Here is a 10,645-nt window from a genome sequence, read left to right as displayed (position 1 = left end):
GCCTCCCCCCCTGCGCAGAGGCAGCTCCTGCAGAGGCCCGCGACTTCACCGGGCCCCGTGAGCACCTGGGTTATCTTCCCGTCCCAGTCCTCCTTGGGCCCTGGCAGCTGGACGCCTCCAAGCCATGGCCTCAGTCACAGCCCCGACACAACAAAGCCATGACATTTTCCCACGTTTCAGCCCGCACACCGGGTCTGCCCCATATCCAGGGTCCGGAAGCCCCGGCCTTGACCGTGACCGAGATCTGCACTTTCCCTGGAGCGAAGGTGGGCTGGCCCAGGTGCTCTCATTCCCCCACCTTCTACCCCACCGACCGGACTTCTTTGTTGGACAGACGGGGAACAGAGACCCATAGTCTGGTCACGGCTGCCGGGCTGTCACTGCTCTCGCCTCTGAGGAACATCTGAGTGGCCTGCGTGTGCTGCCCTGGGCCGAGAACGTGGAGGCCGCCTCGGCTGCCTCCACCTGTGGATCGCCTGGTGCAGGTGTGGCCTGCCCTGCCCTCCTCCAAGGCTAGGCCCCCTTCCAAGGGGAAGCTGGCTTTCAGCGATGGGTCCTTAGTGCCCGGGGGAGAGGGAGGCAGGTGGAGCCCTGGGCCAGCAGTGCCAGCCTGGCGCCCAGGTGTGCAAGGGCTCTGGGCTTTGCATGCAATTTCCCTGGTGGTGTCCTGGGGCCAGCGCCATCCTCCAGCTGAGGGATACCTTCTCAAGTGTCCCCGCTGAGCCAGGTGTGGGTAGGTCAGGAACGAGCTGGGGTGAGGCGGCCCTGCACGTTGCCACTGCCCCTCCTGATGGAAGGCTCAGGTGTGGCGGCCTCACCCCTCCCTGCCCTTGGCCCTCTTGCCCGAGTCCCGCCCTCTCTGAGCCTGACCAGACAACGCTGGTTCACCCCCCTCCCCCGCTGGAGCTGGTCACAGCAGGCATGGAGGGCAGGCCTCGCCCCACTGACCTCTGTGCAGAGGGGCAGGGCTGGGGGCCCACCACCTTCCCCGTCCCCTCCCAGCGCTGCCTGAGCGTCCTGTTGCTGCAGTAACAGGCCAACTCCGCGTCTCCAAACAACACATTTGTCGTGTGATTCAGAGGCCAGACGCCTGCTCTGCTGCCCAGGGTAAAATCAGGGTGTCGGCAGGACCGCGTTCCTTCTGGAAGTTCCAGAGCAGCCTCTATTCCTTGCCTTTTTTGGCTTCTGGAAGTCACCTGCATTTCTGGGCTCACAGCTCTGTCCTCTGCCTTCAACGTCAGAAATGGCAGGACAGCTCTGCCACGTCACGGCACAGAGCCCTGCCCTCCTGCCTCCCTCCTGGTCCCTGAGGACCCTCATGGTGATGTTAGGCCTCGGCATAACCCAGGGCCGACTCCACATATGTGTATTTAATGTCAGAAGGTATTTGTGTATGCAAGGAGGGAAGACAGAAATAGAAAGGAACCTCCAATAAGGCTTAGTCACACAGCAGTTCTTTTTCCTGACATTCCTCATCCCATCAAAATCCTCAGCATGTGCACATGAATCTGTCACAATTTTTCAGATGCTACAGCCAGGATTCAAACCCTGGTTGACCCTGTGGAATCTGGCATCCTCTATATAGTGCTTAACTGCAGTGCTATAGGGCTGACCCTGTCTTATTTTTGAAAACCCTTTTTTTAAAAAAAGAGTGATATTTGTTATAGAGTGCATGCCTTCACTGGAGAGACAGAGAGAAACAGAGAAACAGAAAGAGAGAAATCACCTACCAAAGGGTAAGGCCACACTGCAATCCCTTCTCCTCCATTCTCCTCTCAAGATTTTGGGTATGCATGCACATGCCCACAGTGTGAGTTTGAAGCCACCAGGTCCAGGATTTAAACTGCAGTCGACTACATGGGAGTTCAGCGACATAGCTATTACGCCAACTGCTGGTCTCTACATGAAAATTTACTGGTTCACCCCCCTCCCCCGCTGGAGCTGGTCACAGCAGGCATGGAGGGCAGGCCTCGCCCCAATGACCTCTGTGCAGAGGGGCAGGGCTGGGGGCCCACCACCTTCCCCGTCCCCTCCCAGCGCTGCCTGAGCGTCCTGTTGCTGCAGTAACAGGCCAACTCCGCGTCTCCAAACAACACATTTGTCGTGTGATTCAGAGGCCAGACGCCTGCTCTGCTGCCCAGGGTAAAATCAGGGTGTCGGCAGGACCGCGTTCCTTCTGGAAGTTCCAGAGCAGCCTCTATTCCTTGCCTTTTTTGGCTTCTGGAAGTCACCTGCATTTCTGGGCTCACAGCTCTGTCCTCTGCCTTCAACGTCAGAAATGGCAGGACAGCTCTCCCACGTCACGGCACAGAGCCCTGCCCTCCTGCCTCCCTCCTGGTCCCTGAGGACCCTCATGGTGATGTTAGGCCTCGGCATAACCCAGGTCCGACTCCACCCGGGGGCACTGGGCGGCAGCCGTAGTCCTGTCTGTGCCTTTCTCCCTGCGTGCGACCGGAGAGTCGAGGCTCTGGGGTCACGTGGGGGCCTGTCCTCCGGCCCACCACGGGGCAGCTTGGTGGTGGCTGGGGACTGAGCATCCTCAGAGGTGCTCCAGGGCAGTCTGGAGCTGACCTGGTCTCCCCACGCCAGGCCTCAGCCAGGACGCCGTTGAGCAGTGTGGACAAGCTGAGAGGGAGCCATTGTTGGGTGTTTCATCACTGTTCCTGACACCTCCGTACGGCCACTAACCACCCACAGCAGCAGCTGGCAGCCCGCCCGGCTTCGCTGGTGAAGCTGGGGTTAGTTCAGCACCTGCTCTGTGTCGGGAGCCAGGCCTTCCCTGCCTCAGCTCAGTGGGCCTCCCAGGAGGCTCCCAGCTGGAGCCTCTACCGCTGAGGCCACCTACCCTGAAGCTGCGACTAAAATGAATTTATTTGATTTTAGTTTCTATTGTGGTAGAATAAGTAGCATATAAAACTACCTTCTGACCATTTTTTGGTTGCAGTTGGGTGGCATCCGTGACATTCATGTGTGACACAGCGGTCGCTACTGTTTGTTCACACAAGTGTGCTCTCAGCCACAACAGAATCTGAACCAGTCCTGCCCAACCTCCAGGGACTTCTTCTTCTTCTTTTAAAGAATTATTTAATTTTATTTACTCATTCATTTATTTCAGTTTGACCAGAGAGAGAGACAGAGAGAGAGGGAAAGTGAGAAAGCAAGCCACCGGGTCTGGGGCTCGAACCCTGGTGCGCCATGTGGGAGTGTCCAGCTCCTTAACCACCACGCCACCGGCTGGGCCCCCCCCCCCGCCAACTCACCCTACATTTTTTATATAATCAAAGAAAAAGCAAAAATAATTAGGTCAACAAGCTCGTGTGTTAAACATAAGTTCTTTTTAAAAAGAATTTTTAAAATTTAATTTAACTTATTTATTCATTTGTTTTAATTTGACAAGAGAGATTCAAACCGTGGTTGGTCATGTGGGAGTGCCCAGCTCCTTAACCACCACGCCACCGGCTGGCCCCCACCTCCAGTAACTTCAATCTACTTTTCTTTTCTTTATTAAGTTTTGCTCTAGGGCACCTGCCCTTGGTGGGAGAGGGGAGGGAAGGCTGGGAAACCCCACTGGGGGCGGCCACACCCTTTTTCTTGACTCTCCTCTTGGGGACCTCTTTTCTCACGTGCACCTGTGTGCTTTTCAAGTCGCCAGGTCCAGAACCACGCGGTCAGCCATGTTGGGTCTAGAAGGGCAATCTCTGCGGAACGTTGGTCATGGGTTGTGAGTTCACAAACTCGGGGAAAGCAGCTAGAAGGCATTTTCAGTTCCCAGAGGGAAGAGGGTGCAGGGCTGCATCGCCCCGAAGGCTGCGGCCCGGACTTTCACTGGGCTCAGGAACATGGGCGGCTCTGGTGGGTCCTCAGGCCGTCTGGCTGCTGGGGGCTGCTGTGTGTCCTGTCCTCAGCTTGGTGCCCGCTGTCGACAGACGGCGTGGTCTTTACGTCTGAAGGCGAGAGCTTCGACTATGCCAGGTCGGCTGTCCCAGTGAAGTCCAGAGGGAAGGGAGAGGGAGGGGAGAAAGCGTCTGAAGCACCTGGGAGCGGCTGCTGTGGTTTTAGTTTATTGCCTTAGGGCATGTGCGCTCGCTAGAGACAGAGAGAGGGGGAAAGTGAGAAGTTACCCCCACAGTGGGATGGCCATGCCGCAATCCCTTCTCTGCTCTCCGCCTGGGATTTTGGGTACACACATACACGAACCTGCTGTGATTTTCAAGCCATCAGGCCGGGGACTCAGACTGTGGTTGACCGCGTGGGAATCCAGAGCCGTAACCACCTGCTGGTCTGCACGGGAGTTAGTTTTGTTTTTTGAGAGAGATTTTTCCTATAGGGCATATGCATTTGCTGGACAGAGAGTCATTCAGAAAGCAAGAACTCACCAGGGGCATGGCCACGCCACAATGCCTTCCCCTCCATTCTCTTCTCAGGATCTTGGGCACGCACGCATGCATGTGCGCCCGGCGTGAGGTTTAAGCCCCTGGATCTGGGACTCGAACTGCAGTTGACTACGTGGGAGTCCAGTGGCCTAATGATTACGTAATGCTGGTCTCCACTTGGGAATTGTAATGAGCTTCCCTATTAAGATGTCAGTGTAACACTGAATCAACCCAGTGCCAGGAAGACTCGGTTAACCCCTTCCAATGCCTCAAGGCACTTGGGAGACTTTTAACTCTTTCAAGGTCCAGTTGCCTCAACCTCCACGCCACCTGGTTGGCCCTCTTCTCTTCTCTTCTCTTCTCTTCTCTTCTCTTCTCTTCTCTTCTCTTCTCTTCTCTTCTCTTCTCTTCTCTTCTCTTCTCTTCTCTTCTCTTCTCTTCTCTTCTCTTCTCTTCTCTTCTCTTCTCTTCTCTTCTCTTCTCTTCTCTTCTCTTCTCTTCTCTTCTCTTCTCTTCTCTTCTCTTCTCTTCTCTTCTCTTCTCTTCTCTTCTCTTCTCTTCTCTTCTCTTCTCTTCTCTTCTCTTCTCTTCTCTTCTCTTCTCTTCTCTTCTCTTTTCTTTTCTTTTCTTTTTTTCTTTTCTTTTCTTTCTTTCTTTCTTTCTTTCTCTTTCTCTTTCTTTCTTTTTCTTTCTTGCTTCCTGAGTGGTTTTTGCTACAGAGTGATGCACTTGCCAGAGAGATGGAGAGAAACAGAGATAGAAAGTGAGAAATCACCCCCAGGGGAATGACCACACTGCAATCCCTTCTCCCCCATTCTCTGCTTGGGATCTTGGGCATGCACGTCTGTGTGCCCTGGCATGAGTTTTAAGCGGCCGGGTTCAGGACTTGAACCGCGGTCACTACGTGGGAGTCCAGCGATGTAGCCATTACACCATCTGCTGGTCCCTGGCCTCTGCCTTCTGTCTCTGGGCATTTGACCTTTGCAAGACTTCTTTCTGCCAGCTAGTGCCTGGGCGGCCCCCGCCCCCCCGTGCTGCAGCGTGCGCCGAACACCGGCCCCGGCGCTCCTCTCTGGGAGTGAGCGCCGCGCCATTGTGTATGTAGACCCTGTGCGTCTCGTGCACCCGTTCATCCCGCCGGACAGCTGGGGCCTTGCCGCCAGTTCTTCTGGGAGGATATTTGGCGGTGGAAAGGCTGGGCCAAGTGGTCATTCTACAAGGGGTTTTCAGAAACTCATGGGGAATGTACATTATCAAAACATTATGCCTTTTTTTTGCACCAAAAGAATTCCATTTTCCCACAAAGTTTTCTAAGTCCCCTCGGATGTGCACCCCCTCAAGGAGCTGTTCGTGCCCTTGTTCTAAACTGGGCTATCTTCCGTTGTTGAGCTGTAGGGGTTCTTCATAGAGCCTGGAGTTTAGGGCCAGCCTGTGGCCTGGTGACTAAGATGGCTGGACTCCACGTGGCCTGCTGCGAGATCTGAGTCCCAGATACACGCAAGGTTCGAGTCCCAGACATAGCAGCTTGAAAAGCACGCCAGGCACGTGGGAGTGTGCACCCCCAATTCTGACAGGGGTGGTATGGCCATGCCCCATGAGGAATGCTTTCTCACTCCCCCATTCAGTGAGCAAACGTGCCTGCTGGCAAATTAGAAAAAAAATAAAAGCCATATATATATTCTGGAGACTAAACCCTTCTTGGGATCTGGAATTTGAACGAGGCTAGCCTGCTTTGGAACCTCCCTGAGTTCTACCCCTCCCATCCTCCCAGGGGACTCTGGGCTCCTGGGCCCCCATCGACTGGGCCAAGGCTTGTCACTGGTTGCTGGGCTCTTCTGCACGCGTACTCTTCTGCATGCGTGCCTTCTGCACACATGCGCTTCTGCACGCGTGCTCTTCCGCATGCGTGCTCTTCTGCACATGTGCTCTTTAGCACGCGTGCTGTGCCTGTCATCCCCATGTGTCTAATTGGGTGGTTTCCTTGGCTCACTTGCAGGGAGGCTGCCCAGGGCTGGGAGGTTTTATGATGCTCGGAAGCTTGCCCCAGGCTCCTGGGATGGGCCAGGGTAGTGGGGTCCTGGCTCTGCTCTCCCCTGCCAGCTGCTCTGGGGATCAGACTCAGCCTCAGCTCTGAGAGGTGGTGTGGCCCAGTGGCCATGCGGGGCACCCTCACTTGGTTCAGAACCAACAATGGCAGCTGCAGGGTGGGGGGACTGAGCAGGGGCCGGAGGGTGGGCGGCAGGGGTACAAGTGCCGGAGCCTGCAGGGCCTGCGGACCTGGGCAGATGCGGCCTGGTATAGCACGCGGGGCCTGCCTTCCTGCCCAGGGCCTCTCAGCAGAGTAGGCTATCCTGCCATGGGGCCAGGACCGGTCGGTGGGGACAGACAGGTGAGGCACACCATGCCCGGCTGTCTTACCTTAGGGACACTGAGGCTCGGGGGGAGGCTCGGATGCACCCCTGGCCACGCAGCAAGGTTTAGGTCTGACGCACCCACAAGGCTGCTGGCTGGCATGTCCTTCCCCTTCTGGGCATGCAGGGGGCAACCTCCTGGGTCACTACCCCCAGGCCTGACTGATTGCGACCTGGGTCCTGGGACCTACACAGTCCTGGGAAACCCCGCATGGGCCAGCCTGAGGAGGGTGGCCTGGGCTGGACGGCGGCTCACTGGAGACCAGAGCTAACTGGCCGCGGGTGCCCTGGGTAAGCCCCGCCCTGTCGGCCTCAGTGTCCCGTCTGTGGCGAGGGCACTGACTGTACCTGAGACCTGTCTGCTGTTGTCAGGGACTGAGCAGACCTGGGAATGTAAGGCCTACCTTGGACACAGCCCTGGCCTCCTCCCCTTCAGCCCTGCCCAGAGGGTTCTAGAAGGCACTGCTGTCCTCGGCTGCCTCCCCAGGCCTGGCACCCTCCCTACCCTCCCTGCCTTTCCTGTAGGTCGGCGGCCCACCCCTGCTTGGCTACTCCCCACTTCTGTTGCTTTTCCTTTTCTGTAAAGGAAAATACAGAAAAGCACCCACCCCAAACGGGCCACACTTCACCGTGTTTCCTGCTTGTCAGAACTAAAATCCTTGAGACGTCCCCCATACCTGGTGAAGTTGGGGTGTCCCATGTGTGTCCCTCTGGCTGGATCTGAGCCTCTGGTGCACAGCGGGCTGGCAGCATGCAGCTGGGGGGCCACTTCTATTTCTGGTACTGTACTCCATCACCCCACGCTGTGGCCTGTGGGGACACTGTGCTTTGTTTAGGCCCGTGGCAACACCCCGCAGTGGAGTCTCCCCAGACCCCCAGGTGGTGGGAGCTGGATCTGCCTGCCTCTGTCCTGTGGTGCCAGGCCTTCCAGGGAGGGGATGGGGTGCTGGATAGGGCAAGTCTATCTCCATGCCCCAGCCTAGGGCTTGGAGGGAGACAGGAAGGTGGCGGGGTGGGAGATGGAGGGAGGTGGGGAGGAGGCTAGAGGGTGGGGTCCGGAGCCAGGCCCTTCTCACGCCTCTCCCGGTCTTCCCGCAGCCAAGTACCCTGCACTCAAGGCCCTGATGCGGCCAGACCCGCGTCTCAAGTGGACAGTGCTGGGGATGGTGCTGGCGCAGCTGCTGGCCTGCTGGCTGGTGCGGGGGCTGGCCTGGCGCTGGCTGCTCTTCTGGGCCTACGCCTTCGGTGGCTGCGTGAACCACTCGCTCACGCTCGCCATCCACGACATCTCGCACAACACCGCCTTCGGCACGGGCTGCGCCTCCCGCAACCGCTGGTTTGCCGTCTTCGCCAACCTGCCCATCGGCCTGCCCTACGCCGCCTCCTTCAAGAAGTACCACGTGGACCACCACCGCTACCTGGGCGGCGACGGGCTGGACGTGGACGTGCCCACGCACCTGGAGGGCTGGTTCTTCTGCACACCGGCCCGCAAGCTGCTCTGGCTGGTGCTGCAGCCCTTCTTCTACTCGCTGCGGCCGCTCTGTGTGCACCCCAAGGCCGTGACCCGCATGGAGATGCTCAACGCCCTGGTGCAGCTGGCCGCCGACGCCGCCATCTTCGCCCTCTGGGGGCTCAAACCTGTGGCCTACCTGCTGGCCAGCTCCCTCCTGGGCCTGGGCCTGCACCCCATCTCGGGCCACTTCGTGGCGGAGCACTACATGTTCCTCAAGGGCCATGAGACCTACTCCTACTACGGGCCCCTCAACTGGATCACCTTCAACGTGGGCTACCACGTGGAGCACCACGACTTCCCCAGCATCCCAGGCTGCTACCTGCCCCTGGTACGTGGCGGGCCGGCGGGCGCACGGGATGCGGGCCAGCGCTGGCTGGACAGTGAGGAGGGACACTCAGGCCGGCGGGGCGCACGGGATGCGGGCCAGCTCTGGCTGGACAGTGAGGGACACTCAGGCTGGGCGGGGCCTCAGGAGGCATCGTCTGTTATTTTTTAATGTTTTAACTTTTTTGAGAGGTTTTTGCTATAGGGCACATGCACTCACCAGAGAGACAGAGAGAGAGAAAGTGAGAAATCTCCCCCGGGATGAACACACTGCAATTCCTTCTCCTCCACTCTCCTCTCGAGATTTTGGGCAGGCACACACATGCACCTGGCCAGTTTTAAGCCACCGGGTCTGGGTCTCAAACCGTGGTCGACCTCCTGGGAGCCCAGCGATGGACATAACCCCACGCTCTCTGCTGGCCCCCCAGGCAGCATCTTCTAGTGCAGGCTGCTCTAACAAAAGCCCACTTGAACCTCTATGGCATTGCCGTGGGCCTCTAGCAGGGTGCTGTGTGAGCACAGGCCAGGGCTTGCCCTCTCTGCCTCAGCTGTCTCTCTTTCAAAAAGAACAGCATCAGTGATACTTCACGTGAGGCATCCTCCTTGCCGCCTCCTGACTCCCGGTCCCTGCTCGTTTCTCGTCATTGCCCCGCAGCCCTCCAGGGTCCCCTCCTGGTCCGAGATGGTCCGTGAGGTCAGGATGGGCACGATCCCAGGGACCTGACTAGAGCTGACAGAGAGCGGGAGCCTCGGGGCCTGGCTCCTCTGACTTGGGAGTCCTGGAGTCGAGAACTGCTGAGCGAGAGAGGAGGGCGGGAGGCGGCATGCCAGCCAGGGCGTGGCCGGCCGTGTCCGCCGACAGCACCTGCTGTGGGGAAGAGCTGAGGAGGCTGCGGGAGGTGTCTGGGCGCCTGGGTGTGCAGGTGCTTACAGGTGTGTGCCCGCTGTGTGTGCACGTTTGTACCAGGACTGTGAGCGCCTGAGTGTGCGCCGTGTGGACGGGTGTGTGTGTCTGTGTGGGCGCCCAGCCGGGCGGTCACTGCCGCCTCTCCCGCCAAGGCCCTGCGTGTCCAGTGAGCTCACGACAGCCCGAGGGCGGCTCACATGACCCGTCAACCCCATCGCAGGCTGGAGGACAGAGGCCCAGAGGGGAGGGGCTGGCCTTGGGGAGCGGCTGGTGGGCAGGGCCCTGCTGGCCTCACCTGTGCGCAGGCTCCCTGCTGCAGGGTTGTCCTCCCGAAGGCAAGGAGGGCATTCCCGCAAAGCAAGCCAGCGCACTGCCTGCAGCAGGGTGGATGGTGGGTCTGCAGGGGCAGATCTGGAGTACTTCCTGGAGGAGGCAGTGGAGGGTGTGGAGAGGAGGTCCAGGGCAGCTTCTAGGACATGCCAGGTTCAGTCTCTAAGGAGGGTGTGACAAGGTGAGGGACCAAGAGGCTGGCGGGTCAGAGGGCAGTGGCACTGTTCTGTGGGCCTACCTCAGGCCCCTGGCTGAGAAACAGACGAGGGGCCCAGGGAGGGTTGGTTTCCACCCTCAGCTCTGCTTGAGGAGGGGGCCCAGCCTGCTGTGTCCTCCCACAGGGCCGGACTCAGCCTGACCACAGGGCCCTCTGTGCCAGCCAGGCCCTCCCTGAGTGCCCAGGAGGGGGTGGCCCCTGCCTAGCCCAGCTGGACACCAGCACCCTGGAAACCACGGGGCTTGTACATGTGCCCACGTGTGGGTGTGTGCTCACCTGCATGTACATGTGCCTGCTGTGCATGGCCGTGTGCACTCGTGTGTGCCAGGGAGGCCTGCCCGCCTGGCCGGCCCTGACCCCCGCTTCCCACAGGTGCGGAGGATCGCCCCCGAGTACTACGACCACCTGCCGCAGCACCACTCGTGGGTGAAGGTGCTCTGGGACTTCGTGTTCGAGGACTCCATGGGGCCCTACGCCAGGGTGAAGCGGGTGTATAAGCTGGCCGAGGACCCCCTGTGAGCGCCCGGCTTGCTGCCCCGGCTGCGGCCCCGCAGCAGGCCCGCCCGCAAC

The 10,645-nt window shown here is 59.0% G+C and overlaps 1 protein-coding gene across 1 annotated transcript in view; it reads left to right on the top strand.

Moving 5' to 3' along the window:
- DEGS2 (delta 4-desaturase, sphingolipid 2) overlaps window positions 1-10,633 on the top strand; it is a 21,084-nt gene extending 10,451 nt beyond the window's left edge. The window contains exons 2-3 of the mRNA XM_006159981.3: window positions 7,883-8,625; window positions 10,448-10,633. Of these exons, the coding sequence (XP_006160043.1) occupies window positions 7,883-8,625; window positions 10,448-10,594 (890 nt within the window). The 3' untranslated portion in view covers window positions 10,595-10,633. The remainder of the gene's footprint in view (window positions 1-7,882; window positions 8,626-10,447) is intronic.
- Window positions 10,634-10,645: the final 12 nt, after the last annotated feature.

This window comes from Tupaia chinensis, unplaced genomic scaffold (genome assembly GCF_000334495.1).
Source record: "Tupaia chinensis unplaced genomic scaffold, TupChi_1.0 Scaffold000671_1, whole genome shotgun sequence".
NCBI classification, from domain to species: domain Eukaryota; kingdom Metazoa; phylum Chordata; class Mammalia; order Scandentia; family Tupaiidae; genus Tupaia; species Tupaia belangeri.
This window is presented reverse-complemented; position numbering and strand designations above follow the sequence as displayed.